General features: G+C 42.0%; 1 protein-coding gene across 3 annotated transcripts in view; it reads right to left on the reverse strand.

Moving 5' to 3' along the window:
- Positions 1-5499: 5499 nt before the first annotated feature.
- Positions 5500-21076, reverse strand: part of LOC307238140 (rho GTPase-activating protein 12-like) — a 72221-nt gene continuing 56644 nt past the window's right edge. For 2 of the 3 annotated variants that reach the window (XM_080011015.1, XM_080011013.1), the window contains 14 exons: positions 20646-20726; positions 20114-20221; positions 18111-18185; positions 16728-16789; positions 16213-16294; positions 15887-15988; positions 15699-15797; positions 14490-14586; positions 14136-14255; positions 12891-12989; positions 12293-12370; positions 11851-11985; positions 7528-7633; positions 5500-7030 (listed from right to left, as the gene is read on the reverse strand). In XM_080011015.1, the coding sequence (XP_079867141.1) occupies positions 6856-7030; positions 7528-7633; positions 11851-11985; positions 12293-12370; positions 12891-12989; positions 14136-14255; positions 14490-14586; positions 15699-15797; positions 15887-15988; positions 16213-16294; positions 16728-16789; positions 18111-18185; positions 20114-20221; positions 20646-20726 (1419 nt within the window). In that variant the 3' untranslated portion in view covers positions 5500-6855. The remainder of the gene's footprint in view (positions 7031-7527; positions 7634-11850; positions 11986-12292; positions 12371-12890; positions 12990-14135; positions 14256-14489; positions 14587-15698; positions 15798-15886; positions 15989-16212; positions 16295-16727; positions 16790-18110; positions 18186-20113; positions 20222-20645; positions 20727-21076) is intronic. The other variant, XM_080011014.1, reaches the window with a different exon arrangement.

Consider the following 21076-nt stretch of genomic DNA (forward strand, 5'->3'; position numbering starts at 1 on the left):
ATATAAGATCTTGCACAGAGCCCATATCAGGGAACACAAAATGTTCAAAATGGGTTTTGTGGATGAAGACATTTGCTCCCACGTTCCCTTAATACCAGAGATGACTACTTTCATGCCTTCTGGCTCTGCCCCCCTATTCTAGCATTCTGGACCAACATCACCAAGAAGCTATCAACCCTTCTGGGTGGCAGCATTCCAGTCGCCCCGTCTATATGTCTTCTCAGTCACCTCTCCTCAGTCGACCCACCACTGAAACACCACCAGTAGTGCCAGGGCTGGTTAGGCATTCCGTCTGGTCCTGTCAAACGGGGTCCTGAACCTGGCTGGGTGTGCTCGGTGCGGGGCTCACCATTTGGCCTCCTTCGGTGGGGGGCGGTCGTTACACCGGGCTGCCGGGGCACCTGTCCTCTGGCGCTCTCGGTGCGCGGGGGCTCTCGTCGCTGGGGGGTCGAGCTGTGGGTGGGGGTGCCGTCTGCCGCCATCTGTTCTTTGGTCAGCATGCTCAGCGGCTGGGGGCTGACCAGGGGCCTGATGGGGGCACGGAGCTGCCCGGGGCTGCTTGCTGTTGTGGGTGTGGGTTGGGGTGTGAGGGGCGGCTCTCGGCCTTTTGCTCCTGCTGCGCAGGTTCTCTTTTTTTTTTTTTTTTTACCTGGGGGTGGTCTGCTGCGGTGGGGCCCTTGCGCGGTGCGTGGTGGGTGGGCATGGGGGTCGCACCGGCTCACCTGCGGGCAGGCAGTTCAGGCAGGGTGTCGGTCTGTCGGCGCGGGGCTGGGATCCAGGCCTGCGGTCTGTGCCTGGTGCCCGCAGCCCGGTTCTGTGCCTGCGGCTTCGTCTTGTGCCTGCACTTGGCGGTGGGTCGTATGTGTGGGCCCCTGGGGTGCGGGGTTTCCTTGTGCTCCCTCGGACTGGGTTATGCTCCTCGGGGCCATTTGTGGGGGTGGCTCCACGGCCCTCTGGCTTCTCTGGGCGCCCGGGGGTCTTCTGTGGCCGCAGGGCAGGGTGCTCGGGGCTTTCCTGCAGCTGTAGGGTGTCTACCCGGTTTGGAGCTCGGGCCCTTTCCACTGCTTGGATGTGCCACGGCATAATACCGACCTTCTACACCAGTACCAATTGGGTTAAGTCATGTACACTCAGTGGTGGACCACCCATTTTTATTTGTTAGTAGTGGTAGTAGTAGTCGTAACAGCAATAGTAGTATAGTAAGAAATAGTAGTAGTCGAAGTAACAGAAGAAGTAGTAGTAGTTGTATTAATAGCAGTATAAGTAATTGTAGTAGTCGTCAAAGTAGAAGTCTTAACAGGAATAGTAGTAGAAATTGCAGTTGTAGTGTAATGTGTTATAATATCTAATTCCATTTGCACTCACTGAAGACAACTGAACACTCAGGAAGCACCCGTGTGTAAATTGATTGGACTAAAACAGAGCATTAATGCTCTTCACAATTTTAAGTGTGAAGGAATGTCTTTGGTCTTAATGGTCGATCTACGGAACAGCTTTTCTCGATAAATCTCATTAAGACAGTTGTACGCCATTCTCCTGTCAACCATTAGGCCAAAATGTCAGCGGAAATTAGAAACTTTACAGCGAATCGAAAATAAAAAGACAAATGTTAATTTGACCTAACCTTTAATTTAGTTTGGCTTTACACTGCTTTGCGTGTCTCTGGACAATTGTGTCCAATATAGTAAATAATATAGATGTACTATAGTTTACAAAAGGAAATACTACCAATTCAGCAAGATTGTTCTCCCCAAAATGATATTTAGGAGACGGTTTGATTAAGGATTGGGAATAGGATAGATTGCCTCCACTGACTGATCAGGGCTGCTCTTAAGGGTGGATTAATGTTTATTTTTAAATTTTTATTTTTATTATTTACATATATAACCTTATCAGTCCACTTGTTACAAATTCCAAGTCACAGGTTAGGATAGGTTCACCATTTATTTTTCACTCAAACATATAAACACCTTTCATTTCTGTCCTGAGCTTCCTGTTTTTCGACAAGGAGATTCAATGTGTCTTTTCAAGGCTTAAACATTTGCCCCATTGGACTGCATTTGAGCACAGTTAGAATCTGCAGCAGAGACGTTTCTCAATAGTAAAGCGTTCTGTGAGGTTGTGCTTTGAGCAGTTTTAAATAATGGGAACCAACATTTTAGTTAGGCCTGGGTTGAAAAATATCCACCCTATCCTTTAAGTGCTGTTTTGCAGCTCTCGCAATCAGTCTGAAAGATACTTTTAGAGCATATCTTAATACTAATATCACTCCATGACTATCTACTACACCAAATTCAAGAATGAAAGAATGGAATCAGTCTTGTTTAGTGAAAAATGGATCCAGATTATTTTTGAAATTAGTAAAATCAACCTGATTTGGATTAAAACATTAATATCTTGATCTTTTGCACGGCCTCAAAACCTGTGAAGCAGACTAGACAGGGTCAGAATTTAAACCGTAGCTCCCCTCTGGTTAGAATGATGAACACAAGGCGTTCTTTTGGTATTTTGGCATTGATTTTGAACATCCATGCCATCAAACATGCCGTGAGAACTACATTAAATAAAAAACAAAAAAATCATAAAATGAGTCCAGTGCAAACCTTTCCAAATTTGAAATTTTGCCATTTGAGCAGACAAGAACAAAGCAAATGTTCTACCGGAGGCATGCATAGTGATTTGTCAAAGTTGTAATGACGAAAAAGATTAAAAAAAAAAAAATAAAAAAAAAATAAAAAAAAAAAAGCATTGAAAAAAAATAATTTTGGGAGTTGAAACTCTAGTGTGCCGTGAAAATGTTTCAAATTCCACTTTAAACAAAATAAATAATTGGAAAAAGCTCTTGTGTTGCAAGATCAAAATTGGCAGGCTGTGCGTGTTTATCTGAACAAGCGCAAGTTTCACAGTATAAAAATGAGCACAGTTTTAAACCCCCTTCAACCCCCCATGTCATGAGTAGAACTCCCATCAAGAGCTTATCATACTGCATAGTCTTGATGGGTTTAGTTCTGACGTGACAAAATTTAATTGTGGCGTCTGAGGGCACCTTTATGCTGGCCTGCCAAATAAAAATCCTAACTTGTGGCGAACTAACCTTTTAAGTAGTGGTTGTAGGTCTAAAAAGTCTAGCGAAGAGAGGCCAACCGAGGAGGCTAATATATCTCTGCTGACTTTCTTCTCTTGAGAGACATTCAACAATTTAGCAGGCATCATTTAACCAAAAAGTTCAAAAGGTTGGACTCACTAAGACAGCGACCTATCTCACCGATTTGGAAGCACCTCGTGACCACCTCCTATATCATACTAAATGCCAGGACAGCGTTTTGGATGTGTGTAGAGTGCACAACCCTTTAGAGGCCAAAGCCTAAAGCCCCTGATAAAGGGGTGCACAGTAGATCTGACACTGGTCTGAACAGTGGGAGCTCCAAAGGTAAAAAGGTTTGTTCATAAACTCTTCCCTGGAGAAGGACACTGAACACCCAGAGGCAAGACAATCTCCATCATCTCCAGAAGGATGCGCCGCTAACAGGAACATCCAAAACAAGCATGCCATTCTGGCATCTGGGTCATCTTCATACCGACATTACATCTAGGATTAGACCTGCTTCCCTTGACACTTTGGGTACACTGAGTTATGTTGGATCCAAACATTTTTAAATAAAGGTAAAAATGTTGTAGGTGTTACTTTGTCCAGTTTGTCCGCTGACTTTGAGAACTTGGGACTGGAACTGAGAAGTTGTATTAAGGTTTTTACATGTCTTTGGACTTTTGGACGTTGAGAGATTTTTGGCTTTTAAATTGCATCCGGATGTGTTAAACGACCCAGGTCCTCTTTTGTCGTAATAAAATGTAGATAAGAAAGCCACTGTGAACTAATTCGCCAGTCAATTCGTTCCTGGAGATAAACGATAGTGAACTGACTGGATGTCTTCAGCTGAGTGCAATATAATTGCATTAAATGACCGGCTTGGAACTGAGAGACATACTGTTAAATTGCTTGCCTGAACTGTCAAAAAAACAACATTAATTTGCTGGAAAAAACAAGTTTGCCTGCTTGCTAAGACAATTCACTGTCAGGATTTTAGTTCCCCCTTTTTTTAATGACCAGAAGCATAATGCGGCTTCACCTTCATCTTCTCATTCCGAGAAGGCAGATGAGATGTGGATCCAAAACAGATTCAGTTATGTATATGATCTTAACTCCTCCAGGTTAGTATTGTCCCAACCTTTTTTTGGCCACGGCGTACTTTTCACAACCTAATAATCCCACGACACACCCCAGTCCCGTCAACCACAAAATAGAACGTCAGAAACCTTTAGATCTGTGCTTATGGTTATGGCCTACTAATAACGATGCATGACTCGCAAACGATTGCAGTGCAGAGAGTAGGTGAGAGTGAATCTTCAATTCACAAACTGAAAATAACTCTTGTTCATCACTCACTGGAGGTCCTCCCTGGGTCACCGTGCATAAACCCATCTGAATGAAATGCAAAAGAGAGTCAGGAAATTGACTGACTGGTTTTACTGAGTGACTTATCAAGAAGTAAATTACAAAAGAGAGTCTAACCCCTCCTCTCTACGAACTCCTTACTATCAGAATGCAGCTTATTCTGATGGAAAGCCGAGCTGATGAATCAGAAAAATGAATGCAGCCTTAAGGTCTTTGATACTGTCTATTTCCTCCACCCCAAAGCATTACCTCTCCAGGATGTCGATGAGCATGCCCTATAAGACAACCCCCCCCCCCCCCCCCCCACAGACAATTGTTTATTAGGAGCTGCCATAATCCTTTGTCAAGTTTGCCACTGGCTGGATCTATTGGAAATTCCGTTTTGTGTGTGGAACATGTGTGTCTTGGTGTAGACACAATCCTTAGGTGTGTGCGGTCATGTGTGTGTCAAGTGAAAAATCTCCAGTTTGTGCTGCCAACACCACATCCTACAACCGTGTCAACTTGTTTGTTCACACTATCTTTCTGCACGGGCGTCTTTGATCCCCACGGGTTTCTGTTACACGTCCATGGGTGCTTTGGTGGGAGTGTGACGGCTGTTGGCAGGTTTACTTAAGATTCCATGGCCTCTTTAGTTCTCCATAACCCTCTTCCTGTACTCCCCAGAGCTTTGGTCATAAGAGAAAACCTTTTTTTGTTCTTTAATGGTTTGTTCCTTCACACTTTAGTCCTTTTCTCAGTCTCACACTGGACATCATGATTTCAGGAAATTTTGATTAAACCATTTGAAGGGAAATAAAATAAATATTAAAAACATTTTGGTAGTTTATATAATTTATCTTATTATTTTAGTAGTTAGTATTTTACTAGTTGGCCTCTTTGGCTCTCTTTTAGTTGAGTCATTTTAAACAACTTTTAAAAAACTCACATTGAAAAATGGTATAAGTCAGACCTAAATAAGTCAAAGCTCAACACACGTCAATATGACTCATTGTTAAATTAATTTAGAAATGAATGAGAACAATTCATACCATCTTCTTTGGAATCTCTCGCTGAGGAGGCCTTTATTCCAGTCTGACAAGCTAACAGTGTCAAGTTTGGAAAAGTTACATTCAAAATTTTCCATTGAGCAGTTTCACAAGTACCTCTCCCAAAGACCAATTCAGCCGTTTTTATTCTCAACCCATCAGTTAAAGAATCATAATACATTAGTGATCTTGTCCCCCTTTCCCGTATTTCTAACACTCAAAGGCATACATCCTTTTATTTAGTATTTGTACAATTTATAGTCACTCAATCCATTCATCAGCTGTTCCATCCATCCATCCAACCATTTGCATTCGCACGTAAACGCTGTGCAAACGTATCAATATGATATTCAAGGAGGCCGTTTCGACTCGACATTTTCTACCCATTATAAACAAAGGAAACACACTAGGGTTTCCAGTGGTAGTACCGTTGACTTTCAGTGTTTTTGCCAAGTTTGACATTTTCAAACGGCGTGAAAAAACGCTTGGCAGACGACAGACGAACGATGGGCGCAGGGGAGACGAAGAGAGAATGACAGAGCAATGGAAAGGGAAGGTGAAGGAATAAGAGCATGCACTTTAATAACGGTTATCTTCTGGACTGTAAGAGAACAAAACAAAAAAACAATAAGGTCCCCCATTTTGGTCCTTGTTCTCCAGTGGTTCTGCTCAATCTCTAAAAAAAAAGATACAAACCACTGACTGATAAGCGAGCGGTTCTATTAACAATGTTCAATCTGGCCTACAGAACGAAGGCTGTCTAAAAGGAAAAAGGTCCAGTGGTAGGTTACACCTGCCCCCCCGGTGTAACATCAGGAAAGAAAGAATTCTCCCAGAGGAAATGGAGCAAGTGTCAACTGAGCATCATGCTCTTCACTAGAGATGATACAGTACTTTGATGCATATATAAAACCTCCCTGGGCTCATCTTGACGCCTCGTCCAAGACCCCCTGATGCAGATGCAGTTCATGAACTCTAGTCTTATTATACAGAAAACTCCCAGGAGCTCATGTCCAGTTTACCCAGTAGAAAGAGACTTCTATTGAGAGTGTTTACAGCCACAGGAATCCAGTGTGAAGACAGAAAGTTGATGTCGCCACCGCAGCAAAGTGGCACAGACTTAGAGAGACAGAGATAGTCACGAGAGTCAGGAGATGCACGCGCTGGTGAGTGTCAAAGAGTCTTATCTTGGTTGGACGCCGATACGACTGATCTTTTTACAAGACACCGTGGACTTTGCTCCAAAAAGGTCATGAAATTGTTGTGGAGTGGAGGTGAAGACAAGGTGTGGTCGGAGGATATGCGGAAGCTTTGTTCTCGGCCGGGGCCGGGCCAGGGCTCAGTGGCACTTGTGTGCCTGGCAGGCATGGCGCTCTACCTGCCGAAGATGCCCTCGTACTCCAGCAGGACAAGTTCCACAATCTGGTTCTGGTAAACCATGTGGACCGCCATGTTCCAGGTCTCTGTCTCGGGCCGCAGCAGGGTGGGGCCGAAGACGATGGCCACACTCTGGGTGGTCATGCGGTTCTCCTCACAGTGGTCAATCACCCTGGACAGGGGAAAAGAGATGCAAGGTTATACTGGAGAGAAGATGGAGGAGTGGAGGGTGTTCATGGTTATCGACACACTGATAGCATCGTTCTCGGCTGATCACCCCTTCTAAGATATGAACTTCAACCAATCTAAACAATTACTTTGAATTGAACAGTAAGCCATTTTTAAGCCATCTAACATGCTTCAGATATTTGAGCCTAGTGTCCATCAGGTATCTGTTAAAGGTATGAGGCAGGGCTGCATAGTTAAAGAGTTTCTCGTTGAAGCAAATGATATTTTACTTGCGCCGGATGCTTTTGCAATACTGAAGCCGTCTTTTAGCCCAGTGACTTTATTCTGAGTTTGGAAGATTATGGCTCCATTTTTTTACTTTAATTCACTAACACAGGACCCAATCAGCCCATAAAATGGCTACCTTGAAATAAAGCAGAATGTGTCTGGCTCAAAACGACAAAAACAAAAACTCTTGAACATATTTGTCGTAGCGCTTACTTCCTGAGGTGTTTGAAGAGGACCTGCATCGTGTCATGGTTGGGTTTTGGGAGCTGTTTTACCAGGTCGTTAATAGTCTGGACGCGCTGTTTGTATTCAGCAATCTCTGCAAAGAAGACCAGGAATAAAATATTAATGGAATAATGAAAGCAGGACCTTATTACAACATGTCCCTAAATTTCTGTGTTGCCTCACAGTTCTTACCTTTGGGAGGAGTCAAGACACCGGCTGGCTTTTGTCAACATGGAAAGGAGGGACGCTCACAAAACATGACCAGAATTTCATGCCAGTTTACATACTAAATCAAAGCGAATGCATCCCTAACTAGCATAATAGACAAAGAGCTAGAAGTTAGAAGTAAACTGAGATAACCCAACTCGGCGCATGCAACTCCACCCTTCCAGAGTGAGGACTCAAGGATTTAACAAAAATACATTTAATTCTAAACTGTAATCCTCAGAGCATTGGATAATTAACCCTGACGGCTTGAGTGCAGTGGGAGAGGCAGCCTCTCATCAGTCAGAGAGCAGACTGGGAAACTAAGGTAGCTAATTTAGAGTCGCAGTGCAGAGTCAACAAGGTCATGATGTTGAAATCCTTTTTCCGTTTGGAGCTATTTGCCATCTTTCGCTACGTCATCATTCAGGCGAGGGTGTTCAACTTTGCGATTTCCTCTGAGAGTTCAGAGAATTGGGAACATCTGAAGAGATTTTTTTTTTTTTATAAAGATTATTTTTAGAATGCATCAACATGAAGCGGTTTCATCCTTTGTTCCCAGTCACCGTTCCTTAATGAGCAAGTTTCAGTAGAGTAATGTGCATTTTCTTTTTATGTTTTGATTTTTCAGATGCCGACTTTTAAAAAGCGGCGCCTCACACCATTTATAAATGAGGCCAAAAATTACCTGGTGTTTTGGTCTGAATGGACACATTCATTGGAATTTCTCTAATCTATTTGATTTATTAAAAAGTAAGGTTCAGGTTTTTTTCCCCCCATGCAGGCAATTAAAATATCTCCTGCAAGATAAACATAATCATTTTATCCTACATGGGATGACAGCTTGGTAACAGAGGTCAGGTATCAGCCTTAAATTCCCCCTAATTCAAGAATCTCTAAATGTAAACGTATCGACCCATTACTGAACGGGGACAAAAATAAGAAAAGACGAATGGTAGGCTGGGGCAGATTTACGATTAAATCGTCAATCGACTATCGATCGCGATTGACGTTGATGACGTTTCCTAGCTTTGATTCATTAATTTTTTTTTCAATCCGTCAGGAAAAATCCGAGCATTGAAACAGTGTAAGTGCTGTTTACCGTGTTCTGAAACTGGAGTGGAGAGGGAGAGGGAGCAGAGGCTCTTCGCTCAGAACTGTCGGTAACCACTGGGGATTGGATCTCACTTCCCCGCTCTATAGTCCCATACATAGACTTTGAGGGGCAGATGCTCAAAAAAAAAAAAGAAAAGGCACATTGACCCCCAGCTCCAGTTGCTGTATGTACATTGCAGGTGCACCGAGGTGCGAGGTTCATGAGGAGTTCCTCATGAATATATCTTGCCCAGACAACCCGCTACCTTGACACCCATTCACGCTTAAAAAAAAAACCAAAAAAACGTTGGGACAGTGGGGACACACCCCGTTGTTTCTGTTGATATGGGACTTTTTGTGTAAATACTTTACTTGTAAATAATAAATCCTGCACTTCTGGAATGGGGAGACAGCATTTGCCACATTTTATTACGTAATGTTCTATGCATGCGCAAACCCCCAGGCGTGTGCGCCCCCCCACAAGTAGCTGGAGGAGATATACTGTATATGTATATAATATATATATATATATATTTGGATCCGAAGTTGCACCCCCTACAGTTGTTGAATACATTAATCACATAAAAACCTTGTCCAGCCTTCTCTTTTTTCTTTTTATTTGATGTATAATAAAGGGCTGATACCTACAGATCACAGACAGAGAGCCATAAGACATTTTTTTCCCTGCTAGTGAGGGGCACAGATTGCAGCACTGAAAAAGAAGAAGGACTGCAGGAAATTTCGAGATCTAGAACAAGTGCACATTGTTATTTAAGAGCCCTCTATTACATATCAAATTTGAATGGTCAAGGAGGAAATAGATAAAATACGAAGTGACAAAGTTGAGAAAAACATAAGGTTTATGAAGAAAAGATATTATGAGGGAGGCCCCAAAGTGGCAAAATTGCTAGCTTGGAGGCTCATAAAACAACAAGCAGAAAACACCATTTATAAAATTAAGGACCCTGTAACAAATAAGACTATTAGCAGTCTGGATGGTATACCAAAAGCATTTTAGACATACAATCATTTCCCAGTCAGAACAGGTTAATAGACAAACAATTGTTTAATTTTTGAATCCCTTAGACCTCCCTACACTTGGTAAAGACATGAATGACACTGTGCATATATTATTTTTCATTTTTCACTATGGAACAATAATAGAACAGGAGTTCCTGAGTTGCAATAAAATAAATGACAACATGTAACGGTCACTGAGTTCCAATAAAATGGGACTTTCACCAAGTTTTGGGGATGGTAGCTCAGGCGGTAGATTTGGTTGTCTAGTAATCTAAAGATTGCTTGTTCGATCCCAGGCTCCTCCTGCTAGCATGCTGTAGTGTCCTTGAGCAAGACACTTAACCTCTAATTGCTCCTGATGGCTGCGTCTGTCGGTGTTTGAACAATTGTAAGTCGCTTTGGATAAAAGCGTCTGCTAAATGTAATGTAATGTAATGTAATATATAATGCAATCTGTAACTCTCTCTGTGTTTTAGTAGTACACAACATATAACTAACATGGAAATGTCCAGTTCAAACTTCAAATGAAAATCTCTTTTTTTAAGTGCAAATATACCTTTCTATAATATTTATATGGTACTTTCCATTCCAAAATGAATTGCAATCATTGCAAAAAAAGGTAATAATAATAAATTCTAACTTTCGTTGACCAGAAGTCCTCATTCGCTCACCTTCCATTAAACCAACTGAATCAAATCGAACGACTTGTTTTACTGAGTGACTCGTCAAGAACCGAGTCTCAAAAGAGTCAAACCTTTCATCACGGGCGAAGCTTGTGCACAAAAACAAACCAGAGCAGACACTACACTGTGGTGACAGCGATAGATACTCAGTCTGCATAATTTTGGAATACTGTCAGGCGAAAGTTAAATGATTGATCTAATCTTCCTTGTTTACCTGGAGGTACCTCCAGACAGCAGACATTTTTTTCCTTTGCTCTCTACTTTGAGTGTCAACTATGCAACTATGTTACATTACATTGGTATCGGGTTTGAGTATCGGAGCATTTTATGAGTATGAGTACATGAACACAGTGTGTAAATTTGACCGGCACAGAATCGGATACATCAGACACTGTAGGCCGATCGATGCAGCTCACGTTTTATACGTGAACATTACTGTCACATTTTTGTGCTTAATTAATACTCCCCCTCTTCTCATTTTATCTCAGCAATGCAGTGTTACGCCTCAGTGGACAATAAAGTACTGCTGTGCTGTGTATCAGTGGATGTTGAGGGAGTGAGAGGAGAGGGAGGGGAGGGGTTACACAACCATGAGCACATGGTCGTAACATATGGTCCAATCCGAGGGATGTAGTTTAAATATCGTATGTATGGTATCGTTTTGTATTGATTGATTGATTACAGGTTGAATACAGGTACTCCTCACTTAACGACTGACTTCCATTCCTATGACCAGGTCGTTAAGTGAATCGGTCAATAAGCGAGTAGCCGCCCCCATACCGATATTTCAGTCTTGGAGATTACGAACGCTAGTGTCGTGAATACTGACCGACTGCGGGAATGAGACTGAGACAGAGAAAGGGTGATGTGAGATTAGATGTTTGACGCTGAGATGCCACGCTGCCGTTTCCACGACCAAACTTGTCGTCCAGCGTATAATACTGACTGGTTGAGAGCTGGTCATAAGTCTGCATGGTCCTTAAACAGGTAGGTCATTAAGTGAGGAGTAGCTGTAATATATATATATATAATTATTTTTTGCATAGTTTCAGCTGGCATTTCGTACCTGCGTATTTTGACCAAGAACTGCGAGGTTGGTACACAAAATGCGAGTAACAGGTCTGCAACAGATATCTACGCTCATACATTTTATGACTATCTGTCATCCTTATTTGAGGCCGCTATCTTTTTTATTTATTTATTTGGTAAATATAGCATTTAATTAAGTAATAAGTGTATCTAAATGGCAGCTACACAGCTTAGGGTATCTAAATAAAAAATAAAACACAATACATAGCTTCATACGTACTGATGGCACCAACAAAGTCGTGGAAGAGGGCATAGGTGAAGAGAGGCTCCGGCAGCTCTCTGAAGTACATCTTCAGGGCTCCCGTGGTCACATGGATGTCCTCCCACTTCCCGTCTGTCAAGTTCACTTTCTCATCTGGAGACACACGCGCACAAAACCATATACCAACAGTGTTTCACAGCACCCTGATGTTAACAGAAGCAACAACCTACAATTTATAATGAAATATTTTGAGTGAACTTCTTACTAATGAATACGTTGTTTAATAATCATAATACATTTTTGTATGCCACTAAAGAAACACAACATAGCACTGCACAGGCAGTTAATCAGAAAATATAAAAATATAAAACTACAGAATGAAATGAGTAAAATCTGTGAAATGAATAGGAAAACATTTGAATAACTACAACAAACTAAAGGTAAAAAAGCAGCATGTTACCATGGTTAACAGCGAAGCGCAATTTCTGTATGACAGCCAGGTTTCCACTGACTCTGTACAAGCCGTCCACATTCAGACCTACAGAGAGAAGTAGAGACAGAAATTTCCTTCAGCAAGCCCCAACTGCAAAATGTGTTCCCTCTTCATCTTTTAAAATAATATTTGAATGCACAGCAAACCTTCAAGCTGCATGAAGGAGCTCATGTAACATGTAAACGGGAGGATGTTACGCTTTTAGGGCTTAAACGTTTGTCCCATTGGACTACATTTATGTACAGTGTGAAGCCAAAGCAGAATGGTAAGTTTCTCAATAGTAATGCGTTCAGTGAGGTTCTGCTGGTCATAGTTACATAAGATGGGAACAAACATTTTAATGAGGCGTGGGTTGAGAAATAGCGAACCTATCCTTTAATCATAAAGACGTCCGTCTCCCCCCGCCCCCCATCAGTTTTGTTGAAGAATATCATTGAGAAGCATGGATTGAAAACCAAACTGCAACACAAACCAATTGGTAAATTGGCAAAAAAAAACACTGGTAGGCTACTAAGCATATCATTAGGCTAATAAACTGAGCAATGAAAAATAAAATGCTGCCTACTGTTGTACTCCACGTGGTCGATGCACATCCTGACGAAGCTGGGTACTGTGCTGCTCTCTCTGTGACACAGACTGCTCAGGCTGCAGCCAAACACCTGATCTAGGAACAGATAAGGAGCAGAGCCTCAGTCCAAAGTATGACACTTATGCTGCTTTTAGACATGCACTCCAGGAAATGTCCCAATAATCAGGTCCGGACATTGTCCGGAGTTGCCCTTTCACACATGTAGCTCACAACCGGAGATTGTCCATGTCAGGCGCGTTTACACTACCTGGAAACACTCAGTTTGGTTTAGACGAGGGGTGGAGCCTGGGTAGAGTGTGCAGGAGGCAGGACATGACACAATGAAGCTGCAGAGTTTTACAGCACACCCAAGATTATCTTGGACTTGTCTTTTTTGGCGTTGGTACTCCATGTATATGGACGTAATATAAAGGAAAGAGTGGAAAGGAATATAAAGGAGAGCAGAAAGGAGAAGGAAGCAGCTATGCTCGGTGCACGAAGATAAAGGCATGACAGAGACGTCATAAAAGCAATACACACCCACTTGTTTGCTGTGAATGCTCCGCTGTCCGGGTAATGTCCGGTCCAAATAATTTGGACATTTGCGTTCTCACATACAACCCTTTCGGGTAATGTCTGGATAATATCAGGGTTGCAGTGCATGTGTGAAAGCAGCTTTAGTTATTATTTAGTAGTAGTGTTTGCTTTTTTTGCAAGTATGGCTGCTAACACTGATTAACTTTTAGAAATGTTCATTTGGGAACGGACAAACTGACATTTTGATTCAAATTCTCTGTTAATATAGGCGACAATATAACAATTCTCAGAGACTGCTGATTACAATTGCTGCTTTAAACTGTCGGTACAAAAGTTAGTCGTCTCCAGAAGCTGAGAGTGAAAACCATTAACTTTCGTATATTGTATACTGTATATTGTTCCAAAATTAGTGTGTATGTTCGTTACAATACCAATTAGGAATTTCGTTCTAAAATAGTTCACATAGTGTTAGGTCAGTACGGTTAAAATGTGAAACTCTGTTCCGTTCTGTCTCGGTAAAGCTTTTGAGCGTTAATTCTAGTACTGAGCGAGAGTGCGAAATTAGCTTTTTAACACAATGGAAAAGAGGCTGCAGTAGACACGCCAAGACTTTCACTTCTGTACATTAAAAAACAAAAAAAGAGAGACAAATATCAACTATTAAAGCTTTAAGAGAAACCAAAGTCTGTCTGCCCCCGTTGCTACCTTTGATGTAGCCCTTGTCCCGGACTGCTTGCAGTGTGGGACGGCGCGTGAGGAACTTCTTCAGCTTGTGCCTGGTCTTCTTGTTGCTGGATGCGTCCAGGCTGCTGGAGCTCTTCATGGCTGCAGAGTGCCGGTTGGGGGGGAATAAGACACTCATGGCACTGATCCCAGTGATTACCCTGCCAAGGCAGGTGTTGCATCTAACTTGTTGTGGGTTGTTGTTGTTCAATTGTTGTATCAAAACTAATATGGACTAATACAGATTTTTTATTCTGTGAGAATTTTGCCTCTTTCCATCATAATTCCCATAACAGCGTCAACAAACACCAATCTCACACACACAGAAAGCGCTACCCTTCTTATAGTCCTGATGCTCCTTCTCTTTGTCCTGTTTTTCCATGTCTGGAGACTCGGGCATATCCTCCTCTATGGCTTCATCTGACTCCCAGGCCTGTATGCAAGCACACACACACACACACACACACACACACACACACACACACACACACATTCACACAAAGTCAAAATGGAATACACACATAACACATAATAAGACACATTCCTTACAATGAGAGGCAATCATAAATCAATTTGCTCCTCTGGTCCAAAAGGCCATTATATCTTATCCAATGTCTTCTTCTAACTCCCCTTGGTGGATAGAGAAACATACATATACTCAGTTATGATGCTGACGCTTGCTGTATGTTTTTATTTTAGATTTATTTTTCCGTTAGTTTAGTTCTGTTAGTAGGCCAGTCATGGAGTGTGACTGGTCTGTGTGGGAAAAAATACAGTGAAGTTCACAGTTTCCTTGTTTCCACAAATAGAATAAAGGTTCCATAAATCTGAAACAGGGTTTGAAATGCTGTTGAGGCTTTTTATTATAATCTAGTCCAGGTTTGACTAATATAAGTATAGTGTGGTTTTTTTTTCTAGACCTGGTCTTAAATGGTCTGTGAAAAAACTGTGAAACTGTGAAATTCACCTTTTCTCCATTTTTACAAATAAACTTAAGTTTTCACAAAAGTGAAATCTGGTTTCACATGCTGTTTAATATCAATACAATAATACAAACCATTTACCATGTGTTTACATTGAAGTTCAGCCATGAACCAGTTATGTTGCGTGAACATTACAATTTTCGAAGGCATCATAACTTCAGAAGCTGTGAATTGCTCACTTTCAGCAGATTACTGAAAATATATACATAAAAAAAACGCAGCTGGTCTCGTGATAATGGTTGGAGTTTACTCAGAATTTTATTTTTTCTAAAATACATTTAAAACAATTTCACAAAAATTATTTGGACATTTGAAAAAGTTGGCGCAAAGTTGGTCGCAAACACCTGTTGAAGACCACTGAGCTAGATAATGTTTGGCCTGAAAATGATCACTGTCATCTCGTAACTACACTCTTTTACTGGACATTAGACGGGCATTTATCTAAACTGATGTTAAGGTTCAGCCCTTTTATTACTCTGTGTTAACTTGTTATTCTTATAACATATTGACCGTCTACAGGCAGGGTGAACCGTAGCTACGGTGAACTGGTGTGGTTCCTTACATGGGTGCTGACTGTGTCCTGAAGCGCACGGTACCAGTCGTTCATGATGTTGTCGTTATCTGACTGGATCAGCAGCTCTGTGCCCTGACGCGTCTTCAGCTGGGATACAGGTAGAAAGAAATGATAGAAAGTCTCAATTGGAGCAAATCAAAGCGTCAAATTAAAGTGTTGGTCACTTAAACACTCACTTCTAAGACGTGCTTCTTGCTGGACTTGTCCTTTGAGGCCCAATCCACTGAACCTCCCTTCAGGTCCACAGTGAACTCTGGCTTAGACTGGCTGGCACCAAACTGGGGGGGGTGGGATTAACACAGCTTTTACAAATGTATTATGAGCTCCAAAGCACTTGGACATGTTTTTTGTAACCAGCATTATTACAGAATAACAACATAGTTTAAAGACTAAGGCCTTTCCCTTTAGACTCAGGAAGTAAACAGTGGTGTAATAAGACAGACTGGTTGGTGCTTTAATGATGCCAAAGCAGCTTAACTGCCCCACAGCCAGCGTCACTCACCCAGCTCGTCCCGCCTCCCTGGCCTTTGGCGAACAATAGCGAGGAGCCCTGGAGGACAGTCCAGGAGGAGGTCCAGTTCTTGCTGTTTCACAGGATTCACAAACACATACAGGACATGACAATGTACTTTTGCAACAACACCATAGACTGCTAATCTAAATATGGTTTAAAGGGGACCTATACACTTTTCCTTATTTTCTGTCATATACATATGTTACAATGTCAGATGTTCATATAAGACATGGCGAAAGTGCGCAAAAAATTAGGTAAACTAATGACAAAGTATCCAAAATTTTATTTCTCTCGCCATTTGTTCTAGTTTTTACTATTGTCAAGTATCAATAAAACATCCTTTTCATTGTAAAGCATAATCCCTGGAACCAAAACAGATCAATATGTGCCCGGATTTGAGCCCAAGTAGCTTTTGTACATTAAATACAGGGGGAAGTATTGCTTACAATCCCCAAGGTGATCACAACAAATACTGAAGGAGCAATATGCTCGCTTGAACTCACCGGACTTTCTTGCCCTGTTCTGTGATTTTGGTCACGTTCAGCACTCCGCACTTTTCGGACGGCTGCAGAGATAAACAAACAATTGCTTCATATAACAGAATAAATAAATAACTAAAAATGCAACAACAAAGCGGGGTGTCGGATACGCAAACCGTGCCCCTGATAGTCCAACCAAACCAATAGGAACTGCAGATAAGCATAACATTAGCTATCGACTTAAAAACCCAAGTGAGAAGAAAAGAAGAAAGAAGAAAGAAACAGTCTTCATTCATCACACAACACACCACTACAACACATGCTTGCACACACACACACATGCACATGCTTTGATGGTGGCCGGTGAAATGGATCCTCTGCTTTTGACCCATCCTGGCTTGTCCTTCCTCCGGGGGCACAGCCAGGAGCAGTGGGCAGCATACGTGGACGCGCCCGGGGACCAGGTGATGAGTGTCCATCGCTGGTCAGACGATGATGGGTGCATGTTTTTGAGGGGGGTCCTTACTGACGTGAGGTGGAGGAAACCCCATGTGAGCACGGGGAGAACATGCAAACTCCACACAGAAAGGCTCCTATTTGGGAGATAACCTGCCGGAGCACGGTGCCAACAGCGCCCCAGGCGGGAATCAAACCCAGGACCTTCTTGCTGTGAGGCAGCGGTGCAATGCACTGAATAATAGAAATTAGAAGGTATGCCTTCCACCAATCTCCCGACTACTAAAGCAGAAAGAGTCCTTATCGTCAGGCCCAGTCAGAAAACCCCTGGGTTTTTTGTCACATCAGATTGATCAGGAGGCATCAAAGCCGAAACAAAACAGTGAACTTTATTTGTTATAAACTCAAAACTGGCATACACAAAACAGTGTTTCGGGGAACAAGAGAAAAGGTGTCAGAAATGTTTATAGATGTCTCCACGTGCAGTTTGGGCAACAAGGGTACTTTTTGCTGAGTCAAACACCATGGCGACCACAGATAAACAAAGCAGATTCTCACTAGCGAGTGCGCAGACTCAAGTTTTAAGGTTGAGGATTTTTCTATATAGATATCTGACTCACAGATATTTATATCAACTATTATATGATATGATATGATATTTATGTCAAAAGGCTACAGTTGCTGAGAAACAGGCAGGATGAGGATCCCCCCCACAGTGAGTGGGAGTATAGTCTTGAATAATCACAATCAAAATCATGGCATTTTTTTTGCCAAGTAGCCTTTTAACAGGAAAAAGGATCCATTACTTGTTAAAAAAAGTCTGGCATGTGGAACCAGTGTATTTTTGCAGGCACAGCAGTGGTTGTGTCAAACAGCTGAAAAGCCCCTCAGTGAGTGTAGGACAGAGGCTCGGCAGAGAGGAGGGGAAATAGAGAAAGGGTAGATACTAACGGAGGTCGGGGGCTTGGGAGACGAGGGGCAGGAGTCAGAATCAGGAGAGGAGGGCTTGGGGCCCGGAGGAGTATCCTAGTGTGGCGACACGGGACGACACTGTCAGCAGCCACAGAGCTAAACACACTTGACAGGGAGGGTGTTAACGACAGACACTGGGTTGGGGTGTTAAGGAGACACAGGCGACTGGGATGTCAGTGCTGCTACTTCAGAGGGAGGGGTGGCGATACAAAAATCAGAAGGAATTAATCGTGGCAGCCAAAGATATTAAATAGCACATGTACATATTTAAAACACGAAACATTAAAATGTGCTCGATTCTTATTCTGTTAAAGGATAGGTTCTATTTTTGCCCTCAATAACCATTAAAACATTGTTGTGCATTCACTAGTTGCACAGGGCATGCTTTTATGGTTCACAGCACAGTTAAAGGATAGTTTTGCTAGTTTTCAACCAAGGCCTACAGAAAATTTTGGTTCCCATCCTCAACTGTTCACACACACCTTGCAGTAATAACAAGGGCAATTAAAACTACTTCTTGCAATTGTCAGAACGCATCCAGAGTGTAATGTTGGCTACAATAGCTTGGCCATAGAAAGCGATGCCAATTCCGGCTTCCAGTCGCTTGTGTTAGCATGAATGTAGCTGAAAGAGCTGATTTGTGGCAGTCCCTAAAACCCTGAACACTACAACAACAACAACATGTAAAGACTGCCCGAGCACATTGTGAGTGATTCATGTTTTTAGGCTCATGAGGTTGTGCTATGAAGAGTTGAAAAATAGCAAACCTATCCTTTAATGTACAATGTATTTTAATGTAGTTAAAATGGGCCTTACTTTTTCCAAATACCTTCAATGCAAGTGCAACACTATTACACAGGTATTGGTTGGAAAAAACCCCCAAAAAAACGCAAAACAACCCTTTAACCCAAATCATTACTGCAATGGCAAGCTCTTCCAATGCATCTTTCTTTGTGATTTGATGTCTTCAATACCTTTTCGCCAAACTCTGCTCAAGTGATTGAAATCATTGATACCGATCGACTTGTGAAATACGTTTGTCAGCGTTGGTTGGGGTGTGATACAGGCATAATTATCCCAGCATTCTCATGCGAGGTGATTCGCTCTTGGAATTTAGAGACAGGGCACTGATTGGCCAATGGATTTCAATGGAAGGCCACTGACTTGGTGTCTGTATGGGTGTGGGCGGGCAGAGCCTGCACGAAAACGCCGGGTTTTGGAGAGCCGCTGCAACAAAACCAGTCATTAGACAGCCTTAACCTTGATGTCATGTCGCAGAGGTCCTGATACCACACAATGTAACCACGCCCTACGAGACAACACTTGCCTTTTGTAAGAACTTGAAGCATTTTGTAACCTCTTGCATAATGCAGTGGTTATAATGTAGTGTGGGGGTTACAACTTTTTATGAAGAAAGTTACTGAATGAGTTGTATGTATTATTACATAATACAAAATGTGGAAGAACATTAAATATTGCATTCAAGTTGTTTATTACAAAATGCGGGTTTTTTGCCATAAAGGTGTGACACTTTGCCAAGTTATTACAAAATGAGGCATGTATAATGTGTTGGTACACACACTGTCCAGTGAATAGTCTAATTGGACCTCATCAGCTGTAAACAGAGACATTGATTTAACAGTCCAAAATGTTCAACTGGGCAAAACATTTGTATCTGAACCAGTTTAGAGCAAGGATGTGTCAAAATACCACTCGACCAGTAATTTACTAAACTTAGGTGTTTGCTTGTGCAAGTCGTTACCTTGCTCATCATTTTAAGTAGGAAGACTGATTTTCTTTTGAAAGTCACCTACACTGATGTCAAAATTTCAGGTCAATGCTTGTTCTTTTACTGCTGATGTCTAGGCGTTAATTTCTTTTGTATACATTTTATCCCAGTTGTTGCCAAGACCAGCACTGTGACTGTCATAAAATTTAGAAATTTGGTGCAACGTGTGGACAGTATGTGTGAGGAGTCGGACCTTGTCGTTGGGCTCCATAAGATGGGTGCTGTGTCTCCACTTGGTCAACACAATGGGGTCCACATGCTTCCTGTCGAGGCTGCGGCTCTTTGGAGCCTCCCCTGCAAACTGGGGAGGAGAGTGGTTGTACGAGAGAGAGAGAGAGAGAGCGAGAGAGAGCGAGAGAGAGAGAGAGAGAGAGAGAGAGAGAGAGAGAGAGAGACTTTGATTGGTCATATTGTGCTTTTAGTATTCATTTAGAATTAATTAGACATTTTCTTCTGTCAAGATATGACAATGCCTAATATGATACCACTTAAATTTATGATGACAAAATAGTTATATTGATGCCAGCCCTACTTTCTGCTTTCTTTGAACTCTGAATTAAATCCAGTTAATGAATTTCTTTGGTCCCAAAGTACAACCAAAGCAGGTCGGTTTGCGACTCGACAACTTGGAATAGTCCAAGCCAAACAGCCTTAAACGCTACAGGAAGAGAGGAAGTGTTATCGAGGGAGACAAAGGAGAAGAAAGGGCCGTCTGGACTCCTTACCTTGGGCAGCTCCCATTCTGACCTGGAGCCATCTGCACTATAGTAGTAAGGTCTCCCCTGGTCGTCAACATGCTTTATCCACTGGACGTGCATGGACAAGCGCAAACATACACGAAGACCACAAAAAAACAGAAAAACAGGACATATCATGCAAACTGTATTTATTCGTGCATGTTAACGTACACACTTCCTATGTTCAGTGTATCCCTTTATTAAGGTTTAACTTTGTAATGAAAATGCAATACTTTTCTAATAAAAATACTGAACACAAACTATAACTTCCCCTCAACATGTTGGATGGAGCGCCAGCCTGTAGCGCTGGCTTTGGGTTTTGAGTTGCTGTTTTGTAGCAACAATGGTTCTGATCAGTACAGATTCTATATGGATTTTTTCCATACATTTATCAAACACATTATTTGAATTTTTTTTTT

Source organism: Zeus faber (genome assembly GCF_960531495.2).
Source record: "Zeus faber genome assembly, chromosome: 12".
NCBI lineage: Eukaryota > Metazoa > Chordata > Actinopteri > Zeiformes > Zeidae > Zeus > Zeus faber.